We start from the raw sequence: 20542 nt of genomic DNA on the forward strand, positions 1-20542 counted from the left end.
TCAGTGCAGGGTGTCATAATTACAGACGGTCGGGAGATTCAAACTTGGCCATGAAGCCATCTCTGACTCCATTAGCAAGGAACAAACCCCACGGTCAATGTTAACCGCGAGAAATTAAGTTGAAATTTGAATATTATTAAATGTTGAGACATCCGTCGATAGTGATCAAATGATTATAACATCATGATCTGCATATGTAAGCTTAAGTGACTGGCTTTCATTTCAACTTTAAAGTGCTCAACAATAAGAACCAAGTTCTTAAAGGGGCTGACATGATTATTACTATAATAATTTTTAAATGCCTGCAGATACTAGTGTTTCATCCTTTCGGGAATCATCAGTGGAGGGGGTATATACATTGTATTATAATAATTTTCTAAGTTCCAAATATTAAGTTTTCTTAGTTGGTCATTTATCACTTTCCAAAGGTATCCATTAAAGTATTGTGACTAACAAGTTTGCAAAATTATGTTATTGCTGCATATTTAGTCACGTATTCATCAGATGTTTAACTGAAAAAAAAAAAAAAACTATTTTGAACAACTTACATGGTTCATGTAACCGATACGCTCTGCCGTTACTTCTCGTTTCAAAAATTATGGTCATTTACAATATATATATATATATATATATATATATATACTAGCAAAAATACAGACACTAATGTTTCATCCTTTCGGTGCAGTTTCATCCTTTCATCAGTGCAGGGTGTCATGATTACATCCGGTCGGGAGACTCGAATCTGGCCATGAAGCCACCTCTGACTCCATTAGCAAGGAATATATATATATATATATATATATATATATATATATATATATATATATAGCCTATAAAGTTGAGTTTTTTTTTTTTCTCACTTTGACATTTATATTAAAAGCTTACTTTTTCTATTTAAAAATTATTAAAACAAACTTAATATACTCAGTCATGATTATGCAAGCTACTAAATAAAAGTTAACTAGTTTGCGTATTCTTTGAAAAGTGAAATTCGTTTTTTTTTTATGGTTTCTTAAATGATTGGTTTCCTTTAACTATTACATTCAATTTTATTCGTGCATATTTTCTACGTTGTGCATAATTGTGTCACATTAAGGATGAAAAAGTTCTAGCACACACAAATGTATTTATATATCCATACATATAAAAGTGATCTTGTCTGTGTGTGTGTGCAGAAAGTTTCTACCAAACTCCTCTCTGAATTTTTAGCATACAAATTTGAAACTTGATATATGGAGGATTTGGACCTGTAAAACAATTTCGATTTTGTTTGTAGCCCGTAAAAATAGCTGCTAAGGGGTCAAAATTAAAACAACAAAAAAAAAACAGTTGACAATGGGAGGGTAATTCAAATGAAGCACTACTCCTGCTTTTTAGCTTTCTTCAATAATCATGTTTTAATTTAATTCATCTTAATAATGGCTGATAATGATGAAAATAAAAGAATAATCACATACAAATTTATTTTTATGAAAAAAGGCAGCATTTTTTTCCTTCGGCACCAAAACCTCCAAAGCTACTGGGGAATACCAACAGCTGTCCAGGGATTTTTATTTTCAGGCCAGAGTGCTCTTTCTTTCGGCGCTGGCTTTTTGAATCCCACCTTCCGACTCTTAAGTCACATCATCCTGCTGTGGGAGAGAGATAAATAATTTTAATCTTAGTAGTAATTGATAATAATAATAATAAAAAAAGAAAGAAAACTAAAAATAACAATATGGTTGTATTCAAGTCTAATGTAAACAAGTTTTTGTTAACCATCTCCTTAAATAATCATATTATACCCAATTTTCACTACTAGTAGTTACTACTGCTGTACACTGATTTACTGATTAACCCTTATCCTTGAATGGCCTTCGAGTCTTGATAAGTGGTGACTCACTTGTAAAAAAAACAAAAAAAAAAACAATTCTTTATATGGTGAGAGAATAAAATAACAGTAATGGCCTGACTGACTTTCCAATGAAAAGGACAAAAAAAAAAAAAGCTTTCATTTTTTTTTTTTTTTCATTTAATTAAAGTGATCTTTATTTATAGATTAATTTGGTTTTTCTTTAATCGATTAGTTATTTTTGCTCTCATTTAGTTTCATTTCGATGATTTTAAGTAGTTAAAAATTAAATTGTGAAGTGAGACGAAAAATCTCAAAACAAATTTTTAGTCATTCTCAAAACTGGTTAAAAACTGATTTGGGCGGACTTAGAGAGCAGCCCCACTCCAACTGTTCTTTTTATTTATTTATTTATTTTGTGTATTTTCATTCTATTTTTATGTTTATATTAATTAAATGCCAAACTTTTAGACTCCCTAAAATATTTTCAAAAATGTATTTTTAAAATTTCTAAAGTTAGTGTTATCCATGCTTATAGTAAAATGATTCCCCTAATGCAGTCGGTTTTAATTTTTAGGAATTAGAAGTTTTAAAATTCATTTAGTAAAACTTGCGGAGAATGCTCTGTTTTACGGTTGTTGTAAAAAATGGAACGGAAATTTAAATTTTGTTCCGTTTTAAATTTGGTACATTTGTACATTATGTCCAACTCATCTTTCACATTTGACATGTCAACTTTCATAGGTTTTTGGGTATGCTGGCAAAGTTGGGGGTGTCTATTATGAAAGCCGTTCTTAACATGGGGAGGTTAAAGTGTTTATTCATTGTAAACATACCCGAAAACCTATAAAAGTCGATATTTCCAATGTAAATAGTGAGTTGGACTTATGTAAAAAAAAAAAAAAAATATGAAAAAGGTATTGACTTTTTTTTTTTGTTTAAAAATTAAATTATTTCGTTTTTATTAATAAAATTTTATTTTTACAAAAAAAAAAAAAAAAAATGAAAAAGGTATACCAAATTGACTTTTTTTTTGTTTAAAAATTAAATTATTTCGTTTTTATTAATAAAATTTTATTTTTACAAAAAAAAAAAAAAATATGAAAAAGGTATACCAAATTGACTTTTTTTTGTTTAAAAATTAAATTATTTCGTTTTTATTAATAAAATTTTATTTTTACAAAAAAAAAAAAAAAAATATGAAAAAGGTATACCAAATTGACTTTTTTTTTGTTTAAAAATTAAATTATTTCGTTTTTATTAATAAAATTTTATTTTTACAAAAAAAAAATATGAAAAAGGTATACCAAATTGACTTTTTGTTTTGTTTAAAAATTAAATTATTTCGTTTTTATTAATAAAATTTTATTTTTACAAAAAAAAAAATATGAAAAAGGTATACCAAATTGACTTTTTTTTTAGTTTAAAAATTAAATTATTTCGTTTTTATTAATAAAATTTTATTTTTACAAAAAAAAAAAAAAATATGAAAAAGGTATACCAAATTGACTTTTTTTTTTGTTTAAAAATTAAATTATTTCGTTTTTATTAATAAAATTTTATTTTTACAAAAAAAAAATATGAAAAAGGTATACCAAATTGACTTTTTTTTTAGTTTAAAAATTAAATTATTTCGTTTTTATTAATAAAATTTTATTTTTACAAAAAAAAAAAAAAATATGAAAAAGGTATACCAAATTGACTTTTTTTTTTTGTTTAAAAATTAAATTATTTCGTTTTTATTAATAAAATTTTATTTTTACAAAAAAAAAAAGTGCTTACGTTTTTATATATATATATATATATATATATATATATATATATATATATATATATATATAAAAACGTAAGCATTTTTTTTTTTTTTTTTTGTAAAATATATATAAAAAGTACAATTTTTTAATGTTATTCTTTCGATTACTTTCATTTTCTGCGGGCACAATAAAAAAAAAAAAAAGATTAAAATGGAACGGAATTTAAATTTCAATTCCATTTTTACAATCGTAAAACGGAGCATTCTCCGCAAGTTTTACCATTCTCCGCAAGTTTTACCATTCTCCGCAAGTTTTACCATTCATTTTTAACAGCAAGTGTGTGAAAACTTTAAAATTTTATCTAGATTGTAAGTATTTATCTCCTCAAAAACAAAAACATTTCTCAAATAAAATAAAGAAAAAGTAACGATAAAATTAGAATAAATAAGAATTAAATTGGGGAATTATTTTCATTTGGCTGCCATTTTGAACATAGAGCAATTGAATCTATGATTTTATTCACCTCTTCTTGAGGAGGTTAGACAAAAGGTCAAGTGTAGGTTTGATGAAAGTGGAACAAACTGGACTTGAACTTGAAACATCCAAGTTTTCAATTTTTGCCGTTAACCACTTCTCTACTATCACCTCAAATTAATTCTTTGGAAGAAAATCAAGAACTTTAAAAAAAATTTTTTTACAAAGGGGTCGCCACTTATCAAGGCTCAAATGCCACTTGAGGATAAGGGTTAATGTGTGTACGGTAGTCATTGGGACAATAGCGTGATAATCATTAGTAGTGGATATTTGGTATAATTAGATTATTTAAGAGGACTGTTCAGTAAGAGCTTGTTTACATTAGACTTGAAGGCGACAATATTGTAGTCAGCAGAGTTCCACAGCCAAGCAATTTTAGGAAAGAAACTTTGTACATGAAATCTACTTTTAGGTTTAGGTACCGATAGAGAGTGGAGGAAATTATTGATAGTTGTTTTGGCTAGATGAGTGTTTCGGCGCTGAAACAAGCACTTGCCATGAAAATAATGATAGAGCAGAGACAAGCTTTCAACATCTCTTCTGCGGAGAAAGAGGTTAGAGAAAAGGGAATCACCTACTAGGTTACAAAGTCGGCTTTGGGGTGAGGTGGCCTGTTGGAAATGTGGATATTGTTCCCAATTTACAAATATGTGTTTTATTTATTCATTTTTTTTTTTTTTTTTCTTTCTAGTTTGTTGTCTGATCTGAATGCCTTATTACCAGATCTTGATGCAACTGATTCGCAACAAACAAATGATAAAGTTCAAGTTCTTCAAAAAACTATAATGGAACTGGAACAAGAAAAAGTGGTTCTGGCTGAAAAATTAAAAGGTTTGTACAGATTTTTTTTTTTATGTCTAAAATTCGTTTTAACTCTTGCTTTGTCAACTGTGTTAGAATTAACAATGCATTTATTAACAACTTTTGTGTCGAAGTGAGAGTACATCAGAGAGGTGTACTGAGTTTGTTGCTTGCTTTTATGAAGGAGTCATCATTTATCAAGTCCAGGAGACCACTCAAGGATAGAGGTTAATGAGAGTACTGTAGTCAATGGGACAATATTGTAGTAATCGTTACTAGTGGAAATTTGGTAAATTGGATTACTTTAGGGGACAAGTCATTCAGAATTTGTTTTTGTTAGACTTGAACATGACCATATTGTGGTCAGCTGGAAAGTAGGCAAACGGAAGAGAGTTCCACAGGCATGCAGTTCTAAGAAAGAGACTGTTCATGAAATCTATGTTTAGGTTTAGGCATAGATAAAGAGTGGGGGAAATTATTGATAATGGTTTCAGCTAGACAAGTGTTTTTCATGAAAGTTTGGCAAGGGGGCAACCATAGATTGAGCTCAGATGAGCCCTTTCCATGAAAGTAATGATAGAATATAGACAGGCTTGCCACATACCTCCTGTATGAAGGAGGTTGCAGGGAAGAGAAAAGGGCATCATTTACAGGCTATGAAGTTTATTTTAGAGTTTGTTAAGGCAGAATATGGTGCTTTTAGCAGCTGCTGCCCAGATGTGGCAATAGTACTCCATTCTAGGATGTACTTGGCTCTTATATAGATAGAGAATTGCATCAGCAGAGAGATATCTACTGAAGCGGTAGAATGATTCCAGCAACCGTGGCAACGGATTTGATGTAAGTGTTCCATTTGAGATCAGGAGTAAAGGTCAGACCCAGAAGCTTGTCAAGAGATTTGTAACTTACAAATGTTATGCTGATGATATAGTTCTTGCCTGTGAAACAATGGATGTCATGCCAAAAGCTTTGCAGGATGCTATAGGAATTAAAGGTCTGAGAGTGAATGTCTCCAAGACTGAAGTTATGTTGTATTGTTGGAACGCCTTCAGAAAAAGGAAAACTTCCCTACTTAATTTGTGGAAATGAAGTTTGGGGGTAATCTAAATGTTTGCGTTACAACACTCAGAAAGTGCAATGGAATTATATGCAGGTTGAGAGATGATAACCGTTTTATGTGGCAGAAGTGTAATACAATGGATACAGACGAAAATTCGGATATGCAGAAATTATTTTTCGAAGATAAGGTGTCTAGATACTTTATTTCCTTGTTGATACCGTTGGAGCACAGGAGGGAAGATGTGAAACAATGTAAGGTCTACTTGTTATGTTAGAGATGTGTAGGGATCTATTATATAAATCTCAGCTGTATATTTGTGTGTTAGTATGTCCGCTAAAAACTTTTGTCATCTGCATCCGTTAGAAAGAATGATCTCTTGGACACATATCGAAAAATTAAAAAAAAAAAAAAAAGCAATCAATTATTTCATGTAGAAATATTGCCTTGTTTGAAGAGGGAGGGGAGGTCAGGTAAAACTTTGGTTTCGACACTGTTAATCACGCATGCGCGAATGGTTGTTGTTGTTTTTTTTTTTTTTTTTTTTTTTTTCATTTTAAAAAGCTAAATTTGCGACATCATAACATCTGTGTCGCCGTGCTTCGATCGATAATGTGTTCGCTTACGAACTTAACTTTTACAAGTTGATGTCCACTATGCGGCTTTTTTCTTTCTTTTTTTATTTGCTTACAAAATTTTGTTTCTGGTTTCGATTCTGGGTGATGGCACCCAAGTCCTGTGTTTTTTTTTTTTTTTTTTCCTAATTGACTCTACAAATTAAATTATCATATTTAACTGTATTTTACGACTGTGCAATGCTGGGTGCCAACCCTCTGCTAGTGCTATATAAAGTAATGTTTTCAGAGTGAATATTGTAAAGACCAAAATGATGACCAATGGTTGTAGTGCTAGAAAACCTCAGAAACGGGAAAGTTCCTCTGTTCAGTTTTGGAAAGAAATTTGGATACAGCTTTATGTTTTGTGATAAGCATTGGGTACACAAGACGTGCAGTAAAGTTACAGATAGGTTACGAGACAGTAACTTGTGTACAAGAAGTGTATAACAATGGAGATGGATGAGAACTCAGATGTGGAGAAAGCGTATTTCGATCGTCAGGTTATTGAGGTTGTTCAAAAGTCTTGTTGATCCCCCAACAAAAGAAGGGATTGGATCTAGTAATTCACTCCCGTTCGTTTGTTTGTTCACACTTTTATCAAAAACCATGGAGTTTTTTGAAATTTTTCATAAACATTAGTCATGATGAAAGTAAATTTGTGCTAGGATGAATTTTCTGGTACAATTCTGGTTGCCCCACCAACACCACCATATATTATGTACCTGACAGTGTTCTTAGATAGGTTTTGTATCTGAATGTCTTTGAAAAAAATCGATAAATAAAATAATTCTATGAAAGAAGGTGGAACAGGTGATTTTGACCAAAGTTAACACCTTACACAACCTAACATCACAAGTGCATTTGAGAAGTTTTATTACCACACAAGCCTAAAAGCTCGACATATAAAATCAATAGTAGGTTTTTTGATGTGACAGGGGCGCGTTCGAAATTAATGTTTCTGTTTAGAGCACAATTGAAGTGATATTTGACTTTTGCATTTTTAACTTTAATTCAAGCCGTTAGATATAAAAATAATTTTATAAAATGAACAGTAGGTTCTCTACAGTGCAATGTACACAATTTATTGTGAACTAAGTCACTGCGAGAGGTGTTTGAGCTTCCTCCTGGTGCACCGCCTAGTCCCCAACTAGAGCAGGCAATCAATTGATTTGATTGAAAAATGGATGATTTCTGTAATTTTGATTACAAAAAAAATATATATATATATATATATATATATATATATATATGGGAGTGTGAAACATTTGTTAATCATCACTCAATCCCGGGCAACGTCAAGTCACTCTGTTGTTTATAAATTAGACTTGTATTTTGTTCTGGGAACTCTTTCTTTCAGCATTGATTGGAGAATTGATCCAACAAAGGAGATGATCACAGATCATGAATGCACGTGGAGCATTGTCGCAAATGCATCAGTAGCATATTTTATTTATTTATACTTTCGCGCACTTTACACAAGATATTCTGAGATATTTTATCTCACATGCTTTTCGCTCCATGACAGCGGCAAAATAAGACAAACACAAGGCCTATCTTAAAATTTAACATAAAATTTATTAGATCCTCGGTTGCAAAAAGGAATGCCCGTTTTGTCTCTGTAAAGAGCTATTAACAACCTCGAAAGGTGATAACCTTTCATCTTCATTAGACACTGGAAGCTGGTTCATCTATCCTCGAAGATCTGAGTTTATAGCCGTTTGAAGGTGGTCGATATAATGCCTTCTGAGGAAAAGATTCAATTCTCGCACTGAGATGATATTACAGAAGTTCATAATTAATGTTCATGTAAGGAATGGTCCTTAATAACAGGTTGGCACTTCAGACCTAAAAGTCTCAGAGTGACTTAAGGAATAATTATTGAGCCTAATTATTTACACTTAAAAAAAAAAAAGGAAAAAAAAGTGGGTTTTTTTCCTTAGATAGATCCTTGAAGCATGTTGGCATTGATACCATGTACTCAGGAATTCTGTTTATCAACATTTACTTTTATCAATAAGAAAAGATTCACTAGTTGACATTTAGCCGGATGCATGTGCAAGAACAGAATTGTGATATGATAGGTGCTTTACATCATTGTAATATTTAATTTCTATTTTATCTCTCTCCGTGTACAGAAACATTAGAAGCTTCAATAGGAGCTTCTGTTGTGGAAATGTCATCTGGTGATGCTGCTGCTGCTGCTGGTCCTTCGAAATCCGAAGTCAAACAATTAAAGGAAGAAATAGCTGCTTTACAGAAAGTACTTTCATGTAAGTTTTTCTTTTAACTCCTTTTAGATATAGCTTGGTTTTACCCCTTAGCCATTTTTTTTTAATGTCTTACATATTTTTTACCATTCATTGTTATTCTTCCCCATATATCTTTGCCACTCCCATCATTTTTACTCATCCGTACATCTTTACCTCACTCCCAAACATTTTTACTCCTGCTGTACATCTTTTTTCTCTCATACATACCCCCACCCAATCTTTTTGCTCCTCACCCACATCTTTGCATTCTCCTATACATCTTTGCCCCTTTCCCCCATGCATCTTTGCCCCCTTTTCCCCCATGCATCTTTGGTCCATTTCCCCATGCATCTTTGCCCCCTTTTCCCCATGCATCTTTGCCCCCTTTTCGCCATGCATCTTTGCCCCCTTTTCCCCATGCATCTTTGCCCCCTTTTCCCCATGCATCTTTGCCCCCTTTTCCCCATGCATCTTTGCCCCCTTTTCCCCCTGCATCTTTGCCCCCTTTTCCCCTCATGCATCTTTGCCCCCTTTTCCCCTCATGCATCTTTGCCCCCTTTTCCCCTCATGCATCTTTGCCCCCTTTTCCCCTCATGCATCTTTGCCCCCTTTTCCCCTCATGCATCTTTGCCCCCTTTCCCCCCATGCATCTTTGCCCCCTTTCCCCCCATGCATCTTTGCCCCCTTCCCCCCATGCATCTTTGCCCCCTTTCCCCCCATGCATCTTTGCCCCCTTTCCCCCCATGCATCTTTGCCCCCTTTCCCCCCCATGCATCTTTGCCCCCTTTCCCCCCATGCATCTTTGCCCCCTTTCCCCCCATGCATCTTTGCCCCCTTTCCCCCCATGCATCTTTGCCCCCTTTCCCCCCATGCATCTTTGCCCCCTTTCCCCCCATGCATCTTTGCCCCTTTTCCCCCCATGTATCTTTGCTCCTTTTCTCCCCATGTATCTTTGCTCCTTTTCTCCCCATGTATCTTTGCCCCTTTTCCCCCCATGTATCTTTGCCCCTTTTCCCCCCATGTATCTTTGCCCCTTTTCCCCCCATGCATCTTTGCCCCTTTTCCCCCCATGCATCTTTGCCCCTTTTCCCCCCATGCATCTTTGCCCCTTTTCCCCCCATGCATCTTTGCCCCTTTTCCCCCCCATGCATCTTTGCCTCTTTTCCCCCCCATGCATCTTTGCCCCTTTTCCCCCCATGCATCTTTGCCCCTTTTCCCCCCATGCATCTTTGCCCCTTTTCCCCCCATGCATCTTTGCCCCTTTTCCCCCCATGCATCTTTGCCCCTTTTCCCCCCATGCATCTTTGCCCCCTTTCCCCCATGCATCTTTGCCCCCTTTCCCCCATATGCATCTTTGCCCCCTTTCCCCCATATGCATCTTTGCCCCCTTTCCCCCATATGCATCTTTGCCCCCTTTCCCCCATATGCATCTTTGCCCCCTTTCCCCCATATGCATCTTTGCCCCCTTTCCCCCATATGCATATTTGCCCCCTTTCCCCCCATGCATCTTTGCCCCCTTTCCCCCCTGCATCTTTGCCCCTGTTCCCCCCATGCGTCTTCCCCCCCCCTGCACCTTCCCCCATGCATCTTTCCCCCACATGCATCTTTGCCCCCTTTCCCCCATGCATCTTTGCCCCCTTTCCCCCATGCATCTTTGCCCCCTTTCCCCCCATGCATCTTTGCCCCCTTTCCCCCCCATGCATCTTTGCCCCCTTTCCTCCCCATGCATCTTTGCCCCCTTTCCTCCCCATGCATCTTTGCCCCCTTCCTCCCCATGCATCTTTGCCCCCTTCCTCCCCATGCATCTTTGCCCCCTTTTCCCCCATGCATCTTTGCCCCCTTTTCCCCCATGCATCTTTGCCCCCTTTTCCCCCATGCATCTTTGCCCCCTTTTCCCCCATGCATCTTTGCCCCCTTTTCCCCCATGCATCTTTGCCCCCTTTTCCCCCATGCATCTCTGCCCCCTTTTCCCCCCATGCATATTTGCCCCCTTTTCCCGTGCATATTTGCCCCCTTTTCCCATGCATATTTGCCCCCTTTTCCCCTGCATATTTGCCTCCTTTCCCCCCTTGCATCTTTGTCTACCTGCATCTTTTCCACTCCCCCCTACATCTTTGCCTCCTCTATACCTCTTTATCACTTTTGCCAATTTACTTCATCTTATCCCCTTTTATCACTTTTTGCCATTACCTCCTTTCATTCTATTTAACATATTTCCGCTTTCACCCCCACCCCACATCCCATTTTGTTTATCTCTTAAAAATGCATTTCCTTTAAATCGGTATTTCTCAACTATTTTTTGGTTGTGGCCCTAAATGCTATCTTAACCTGGAGAAGCCGACTTAATTGTAACAATAATTGTAACAATGCACACATATCTAAGGCAATGACAGGATCCTTAGAAAATGACCTCTGGTTCGTAGTGGAACGAGGTAACATATAATGCTACTAAGACTAAGCTTCTTTCCTTTAACACTCTCTCCTCTGATCTCGAGCGCGTGGTTCAGTGGGGGAAGATGTGGCTGGTTACCTTTAATGCATCCAAAACCGAACTCCTATCCTTACATCATCAACGCTCTGATCCCCATCTGGCATCAATTGTGATGGATGGCTCTCGTCTGGGTGAGGCCCCGTGTTTTGACAAGCTTCTGGGTTTGACCTTTACTCCTGATATGAAATGGTACACGTACATCAAGTCTGTTGCCAAGGTCGCTGGAAAGATGGTGGGATCCTTCTACCGCTCCAGAAGATATCTCACTACTGATGCAATTCTCTATCTATATAAAAGCCAAGTACGTCCAAGGATGGAATACTGTTGCCATATCTGGGCAGGAGCTGCTAAAAACAGCCTATCCTGCCTTGACAGAGTACAAAATAGACTTCGTGGCTTAGTGGGGGATGCCCTTTTCTCTACCCTGCAACCTCTCTCCCACAGAAGAGACGTTGCGAGCCTATCCTTGTTTTATCGTTATTTCCATGGCAGGTGCTCGTCTGAACTCCAATCTCTGGTCCCCCCTCGCCAATCTTTCACGAAAAATACCCGTCTAGCTGAATCCACTGTGAAAAATTTCCCCCATTCTATATCTGTGCCTAAATCAAAACGCGGATTCCATGAACAAAGCTTCTTTCTTAGAACTGCACGCCTGTGGAACTCTGTTCCGTCTGCCTGCTTCCCACCGGACTACAACTTGGATGTGTTCAAGTCCAACGTTAACAAATTCCTAATGAACCGCCCCCTTAAGTAAACACTTCATCAAATCTCCACACTAACGTAATGTACTTGCAATAACCCTTATCCCTGAGTGGCTTCCGGGCCTTGATAAGTGGTGATCACTGTGTAAAAAAAAAAGAAAAGAAAAGAAAGCCTTTTCAACCACTGATAGCCATAACTAAGAACACCTTACCTGAAAGCTCTTCCTTCAAACTCCTCAGCCTAACATTCACAGGCAACATGAATTGGAACACATTGAGGACATTGCAAACGCTGCTGCAAAGAAGGTGGGTTTCCTCTATTGTGCTAGATTACTCACATCTGAGAGCACCCTGTACCTGTACAAGGTCACCATTCACCCATGCATGGAGTATTGTTTCCATATTTTGGCTGGTGCATATACCACTTGTCCCTTTCAGACAGGATCCAAAAAAGAGACTAATATGATCAGTCCTGCACTATTATTGGATAAGCTCCAGCCCCTGCCATTTGCTATAATTTTACGTCTGTGTTTTACAAGTACTTGTCTTCAGGGATAAGGGTTATTGCAAGTACATTACGTTTTACCCTCGCAATATAAATATCCCCAACTAACACAGACCTGCACCAAAATCCCACCCTTTCACTGTTAAAGTCTCTGGATGCTGGAAAAAGTTTCTTCCTTTGAACTGCTACACTTTATTATTCCTTTCCTTTTTCCTGCTTCCCTAGTTGTACTAACCTGCATGTCTTCAAGTCTAATGTTAACAAATTCCTAATGAACCGCCCCCTTAAGTAAACACTCCATCAAATCTCCACACTAACGTAATGTACTTGCAATAACCCTTATCCCTGAGTGGCTTCCGGGCCTTGATAAGTGATGATCACTGTGTAAAAAAAAAAAAAAAAAAAAAAAAAAACTTTAATGGATTGTGCTTTTACAAACTTGTAGCATTTTTGCCCTCGCAATATAAATCTCCCCAACTAACACAGACCTGCACCAAAATCCCACCCTTTCACTGTTGAGGTCTCTGGATGCTGGAAAGAGTTTCTTCCTTTGAACTGCTACACTTTATTATTCCTTTCCTTTTTCCTGCTTCCCTAGTTGTACTAACCTGCAGAAATTTAAATGTAATACAAATAAACTTCCCAGTGGCAATCTGATTTAATGATATGTGGGATTGCTCAGCAATGCTATTTCCTGATAATTGATATTTATTCTGAAGCTTCGTTGGAATGAGGGAGTGGGTTCAACTTGCATCTTAAGGTTAATAACTCTGATATTTGTTTATTTGTGTATTTTGTTTATTTAAAAGGAACTATTAGTTTTGTAATTATATTTTCATGTATAAAAAATAATTCCTTACAGTAAAGCAATCTGATGTAACCAGCCTTGAAAATGATTTGAAGAAGTCCCAGGATAGTAAAGCTGAACTTGATCGGAAACTTCGGCTTATTGATTCAGAAAAAAACACACTGCAAAAGGTAAATACTAAAACTATTTAATGTTTTTTTTCGGATTTGTTTTACAGTCTACAGAGAATTGAGAAAGTGGTAAAAAAAAACAAATGGTGCTTGTTAAAATATAGTCGGCAGGTCAACTTTTTTTTCTTTTAATGTTATTTTAAGCAAAAACAATATTATGTACTTAATTGTCATGTTGAAAATAGTAATATATCCAAAAATTATGAAAATTCGTGTAGAAAGTTATTTATAGTTAAAAGTAATTTTTACATAAAATTGGGTAAAATTGCATTTTTCTAAGATGATATAAAGATAGTAAGAATCTATACATAAGGGACATAACCTTGAACGGATATTTTAGATTACTTGTTCAATTTCTACTGTACACTCTTTAACCCTTATCCTCGAATGGCCTCTTGGCCTTGATAATGTGGTGATTCCTGTGTAAAAAAAAAAAATTAAAAAATGCCTGCAATATTTGTCTATAGTGATAGACTTTTTTTTTTACTTAAAACCCAAAAGCAGTTGTTTTACTCAGTGAATTTTCATAATTTTCAGATTTATTACTATTTTTGTCATGACAATTAAATATGTGATATTGATTTTGTTTAAAACCACATGTTTAAAAAAATCAATTTGTTGACTATCTTAACAAGTAAACAAATATATAATAAATAAATGTTACCAAAGACCAGATAAGTTACTCTTCTTTGTAGCTGGATAAGTTTTTAGTGTTTTATTTAATGTAAAATGTTTTTATACTGTTCGAAAAACAAGTAATGTTGAGCATAACACAAGCACAAAAAATGGCTGTGTGATAGCTCATGTTTTTGAAATCTCAACAATGATGTAAAAGAATATACAAAATACGGTTAGAAACCCAGCCAATAAATGTTATCGTGATATACATTGGGTGGGTTTCTAACAGTATTTTGTATAATTAAAAATTTTTAACATTGTTAATACTTTAGCTATAAGAGATACTACACATTCATTTTTTTCTTATGCTTGTGTAACAGTTGACGCTACTTGTTTTTATTTAACTGAATAAACATTTTACATTAAATAAAACACAAAAAAACTTATCCAACTAGATAGAAAAGTAACTTATTTTGCCTTTGGTAACATTTATTTGTTATATATTTGTTTTTTAACTACTTTTTTTGAATCTCTGGATTGTAAAACAAACCGTTTTTTTTTGTTTTTTTTTTCTGATTTAAAAGTCTGATTAGAAATCGATAATCAACAACAAATAGTGTTAACAGAAATATCAGTACTCGTGCAGAATAAGCATCGTGCTACCGTAAGAATCTTCCAAGCAGTTTACGTAAAACGGTAGGTGCTGAACAAAAGTTTCCTGACTGTTTCTTTTTTTTTTTTTTGTACAAATGCTGACCAATTTTTTTTAATGAAAATATATTATTTCTGTTATTACAAAGATAATTCAATCAAAAATTTATTCCAAAACTGAAAAAATATTCTTTTTGCTCCTATTTACTTGCTTCCCCACGAGGGCAGACACAAGGTTGGTTTTTAATGTGGGGAAAATCCAGCTCCCCAAAAAGAGGCACTCTGGATAGGAACAGAAATAAAAAAAATTTCTTCTCCACTGACCATGGACAGAAAAGGTGAAGTGTAGCATCAGAACAGATACTACACTATGATCTTGACCAAGCATATTCTTTTTGTTGTTATAAAGAAAATACATTGAATAATTATTGGACAATTTTTACAAAACTTTAGAAAATTAAAATTCAAATAATAAAAAAAAAGTCATTGTAAGGCAAGTTTCACTAGTAAATATTTATTAAATAGCAAGCATAAGTTTTTTTAAATTGAAAAAAAAAAAAAAAAAATTATTTTTTTTGTTCAAATCCAGATACATATTGAGTTTTATTTTTTATATAATAAACCAATGATAACAAATGAAACAACACCAATCCGTGAACTTTGGCTCAATTAGTATATTGAAGAAAAATTTGGTCTTATATATGGGGTTGATGTGACTCCATTTCAAATAACTTCAGAAAATCCTGATTGGTTCAAAATATTGTTTTACACAGAAATGAGTTTTTGATTTTGCATGCCATAGTGTAAACATCACTCGTCACCATAATAGAAATAATATATTTTTCATTGCAAAAACTGGCTAACATTTGTGGGGGAAAAAAATCTGAACAAAAAAATTCACATTTTACTTCCAGCATTTTACACAGATTCTGATGATAGCACGGTCGTTATTCTGCATAAGTAGTAAAATATTCAGCGAAACTGATCCCATATCTAATTGTGTGTCTGTATTTATAACGTTATCAAATAAGATTGGTATTAAGCGATTTTTTATTGAAATAAATAAATAAAAAAATGCAATAATTTAAAATACTAAAATGAACTTTTGTGAAAATGCATCTTGCTTATACATTGTTCCAGGTCAAAATCATAGATTCTTCAGATAACATTGCAAGAGTTCTCTATCTAAAACAGAAGAAATTCCAATTCCAAAATAATAAACAATGTTTATTATTTTGAAAAAGTGGTAATCATTTTACTAGGTTGACTATCAACTTGCAGATTTTTGCTCAACCAGACCAACCCACCTAAGTCCCATTGCAGAGTCTCTTGGTTGAGAACCTCAAAAGTAACCAACCTGGTTGGAGAGGCACAACAACCAAACTAACTTGTAGCTCCCTCCAGAACTAATTGTCCCTCAAATGTTCAACTCCCTGTCTTCCTCTGAAGGTAGAAGTTGTGGGTTAGGCTGACTATAGCTGCATCTTTTTCTATTCTCTTTACCCATAGCTAGTTCTGGTCTTTTTACCCTTGACAGAAAGAAAATATATTACAAAAATCTCATGAATTAAGTTTTATTTTTATAAAAAATAATGGCGGATCTGTATGAGAGTGCCTACTCCCCAAAAATGCATGTTTTACAATTTTTAAAAAAACTTTTTTCAGCAATTATCATAGATTACAGACTTAAGTATCATATTAAGAGAAAAACTTTGAAAAAAAATAAATTTAATGACTTTTTAGAAGGGCGTTCACTTTCTTGTTATAACGTTCCAGTTCATTGCTACCTGACTTACGGACATGTCATGTGATTAGAACCCCATTCTTAAAAGTCATTAAATTCAGAGGTTCAAATAGTAACTCATTACGTCCAAGTGGCGATATGCCTTGGTTTGGCGTGATGGGGAGTAAAAAAAAAAAAAAAAAAAGTTAATTACATTATCGGATGATTACCAGAAAGGATATAAATCTATCTAAATTAAAAAAAACAAAAAAAAAACATATATTCTCAATCATCCGTTTTCAAATTTGAAATAGCAAAAGTGAAAACAAAAGGGAGATAAATCAGTTTGTCATACCGAATTGACCACAATAAAAGAAACAGATAAAAATGCATTATTCAATGAATTTTATATTTTCTTGTTATTATTTTTCCACCGTATCATTATTTTTGTAATTTTTGTAATTTTTACTAATTTCGACATAAGACATATTTGCATAATAGTGTTTTAATTTAAAATGATTTTTTTTTTTTTTTGTATATCCAATTATAAATCATAAGCAACTTTTTTTTTTTTCTTTTCAGGAATTTTATGATATTCAGAATAAATATAAGTTGCAGACTCGGGAACTTAAAGAAGTGATATCTAAACAGAAAATCACCATGGAACAGTACACCGACACATCGGATGTGTAAGTGAATTATATATTCTTTCTTTTTTTCGTACAATTATTTTTAATTTACATTTTTTTAACAGAAATAATAAACACGTTAATAGCATGTCAGGAAGGAAACAACCAACTATAAATAATAGTTAACTAAAAAAATTGAGAAAAAAATATAGGGAAGTAAATAATTAATGAAATTACCTTTCTCGAAACACAAGTATCAGAAAATTTCATTGGATGTCCTGGAAGTTTGTTGAACTGAGAGAAGGCTCAAGGCATTTCGACAAATAGAGGCTATAGAGAGGCACTCGTAAAGCAAGGTCAATTCAGGTTAATAAAATATCTGCAGAATAGAAGGTTGATCTTGGTTTTACTCTCGACGCAGCCTCATAACCTTTGCTTTCTTTATTTTCATTCCTTGCTCTTACATTTAATGAGCAGTGTTTCTGACAAAGGAGAAACAATTGCTGTTTTCTGAAATGGAATCGATCCATATCACACTTATCCTTGGCTAGTTTTTGACTTTTAAAGGTTTTTTTTTTTTTTTTTTTGTAATTTTTAACACTTTTCAAGTAGCTCTCTGCCTTATCTTGAGCAATTTCCATGGAAATAAAATAATAAAATAGACAAAAAATATGTTGTTAACTTGACGATAATATTAAAAAAAAACCCCGCACAAACGATAATATATTTTACAAATACAGTATGGGAAGGAAATCACAAGTGTTTCTGACAAAGGAGAAACAATTGCTGTTTTCTGAAATGGAAATCGATCCATATCACACTTATCCTTGGCTAGTTTTTGACTTTAAAATGTTTTTTTTTTTTTGTAATTTTTAACACTTTTCAAGTGGCTCTCTGTCTTATCTTGAGCAATTTCCATAGAAATAAAATAATAAAATATCTGCAGAATAGAAGGTCGATCTTGGTTTTCCTCTCGACGCAGCCTCATAACTTTCTTTCATGCTTTTCTTTCTTTTGTTTGTTCATTGTTACATTCAATGAGCAATGTTTCTGACAAAGGAGCAATGTTTTCTGGATCAGAATATGTCCCTCTAACACTTATCATTGGCTAGTTTTAATCTTGAAGTAGTAATTTTTAAAAAATATTTTTAAATGCAAAAATTTATTCAACAAATTAAACTTTTGATTGCAGTTAAAATTATATACACTAACAAATAAAAAGCAAAGATAAGAATTACTGATCAAAATGGAAAATATTCAACATCAATATCATTTATTTATAATTATTTACTTCATAGTTGGTTTTCGCAACATTTCGGCCAACTATTTTTTTATTTTATTTTTATTTTTATACAGTGATCACCACTTATCAAGGCCCGGAAGCCACTAAGGGATAAGGGTTATTGCAAGTACATTACGTTAGTGTGGAGATTTGATGAAGTGTTTACTTAAGGGGGCGGTTCATTAGGAATTTGTTAACATTGTACTTGAAGACATCCAAGTTGTAGTCCGGTGAGAAGCAGGCAGACAGAACAGAGTTCCACAGGCATGCAGTTCTAAGAAAGAAGCTTTGTTCATGGAATCCGCGTTTTGATTTAGGCACAGGCTTTCGGGTCCCGTGGCATAATGGATACAGGTGTTGAGTTTCTAGTGTTCAAAGTAAGCATTGTTAGGAGACAGCGGTTTCAATCCTACCCAAAGCTAGCCAGAGAATTAGTTGGCCAAAAACGTGGTGAGACAACAACCATGGAAAACAGTAATTACTGAGAATACAGTAAAGAGACTCAACATTACTATCCCGTTGCAGTTAACTTAATTGAAGAATGCCAGAAGAATAGTTAGCTGAAACGTCATGCAACAACTATGAAAATGAGGATAACAGTCCACAAATGAATAAATACAAAAATTGCTCATCTTGAAGGATTCCAATAATGAAATAATATATCAATATCATTTCATGAATATAACAAACGTTAAATAATGATTAACTAACTAAAAAAAAAAAAAAAGAGAAAGAAAAATCAGGCGGCAAATAATATGACCTTTCTCAAAACTAACATGCAAGTATCAGGAAATTTCATTAGATGTTCTGGTGGCTTGGCGGGCCGAGAGAAAGCTCAAGGCGTTTACGCAAATAGTGGTGACGAAGCAGCGCTCATAAAGCCAAGTCAGTCCATGTTGGTTCCTAGTGTTGTGCATCGTTAACAGTCCCAGACTCTTGAGAAAATTGCATGTGATATAACCTATTGCTCCATTTGTCTCCAATGAAACACAAATCTGTCAAGAAGACCAGCATATTTTAATTACTAGCAATTCTTTGCTGACACAACTGCATATGCACGGTTTGCTGCTGATTCTGCACAAAAGTGTTGATGCAAGTCGCATCCCAACTGATTAGAGGATCCACCAGAAGCCAGCGATGTCCTGTGCCTGTTGGACGATATCATTAAAAGTATTGTGCGTAAGAAATCTTTTAGTGCTCTTTTTACATGAAATGGTGTGGAGTCGATCGTCTGACCGCAGTGATAACTGTAAGGGCTGCACACTAGAATAGTGGAGGTAAGGAAACCTCTGAAAGACGTGTTAAATATATACTTGAGAAAAAGGGGGATAAGTAAACGCCTGGCTAGAGATGAGTCTGGAAGTCAATTTTTAAAAGCTGCCTTTGGCAAATACATCAATTGGGATGGTGTTTTTAATCCCCGTTTCAGGTGATTGACCAGATTTTCTATAATATAAAATATAAATTAAAACAAAACAAAAAATATGTATACTATCGTGTATATATTTTATTTTATCTATAAAGACTTGGTAAAACTCAGTCCAAGGTGAAAGAACTTGCAAGGAATGTACGTGATCGCGAAGAAGAAATTGAAGATACAAAACGAAAAATAGAAAGCATGAAGATGGAAAAACGCAGAACAGAAAAAACGCAAAGTGAGGTAAGAGATTTTCATTTGAAAATAAAATTCTTAATTTAAATGTTCTATCTATCGTTCTCTCACTTTTTCACTCTAACTCTCTTCTTCACTCTCGCTCTCTTCTTCTTCACTCTCGCTCTCTTCTTCTTCACTCTCGCTCTCTTCTTCTTCACTCTCGCTCTCTTCTTCTTCACTCTCGCTCTCTTCTTCTTCACTCGCTCTCTTCTTCACTCGCTCTCTTCTTCTTCACTCTCGCTCTCTTCTTCTTCTTCTTCTTCACTCTCTCGCTCTCTCTCTCTTCTTCTTCTTCATCATCACTCTCTCGCTCTCTCTCTCTTCTTCTTCTCTCTCTCTCTCTCTCTCTTCTTCTCTCTCTCACTCTCTCTTCTTCTCTCTCTCGCTCTCTCTTCTTCTTCACTCTCACGCTCTCTCTCTTCTTCTTCTTCACTCTCACGCTCTCTCTCTTCTTCTTCTTCTTCACT

The 20542-nt window shown here is 34.5% G+C and overlaps 1 protein-coding gene across 8 annotated transcripts in view; it reads left to right on the forward strand.

Annotated features, from left to right (window-relative positions):
* The window catches only part of LOC145268301 (serine/threonine-protein kinase MRCK alpha-like), a 350826-nt gene that overhangs the window by 134571 nt on the left and 195713 nt on the right, over nucleotides 1-20542 (forward strand). For all 8 annotated transcript variants that reach the window (XM_080123725.1, XM_080123727.1, XM_080123729.1 and 5 more), the window contains exons 11-15: nucleotides 4811-4950; nucleotides 8730-8864; nucleotides 13403-13518; nucleotides 17093-17199; nucleotides 19946-20081. In XM_080123725.1, coding sequence (XP_079979851.1) covers nucleotides 4811-4950; nucleotides 8730-8864; nucleotides 13403-13518; nucleotides 17093-17199; nucleotides 19946-20081 — 634 coding nt within the window. The remainder of the gene's footprint in view (nucleotides 1-4810; nucleotides 4951-8729; nucleotides 8865-13402; nucleotides 13519-17092; nucleotides 17200-19945; nucleotides 20082-20542) is intronic.

This window comes from Euprymna scolopes, chromosome 43 (assembly GCF_053919585.1).
Source record: "Euprymna scolopes isolate OS-2025 chromosome 43, ASM5391958v1, whole genome shotgun sequence".
In the NCBI taxonomy this organism is placed as follows: Eukaryota; Metazoa; Mollusca; class Cephalopoda; order Sepiida; family Sepiolidae; genus Euprymna; species Euprymna scolopes.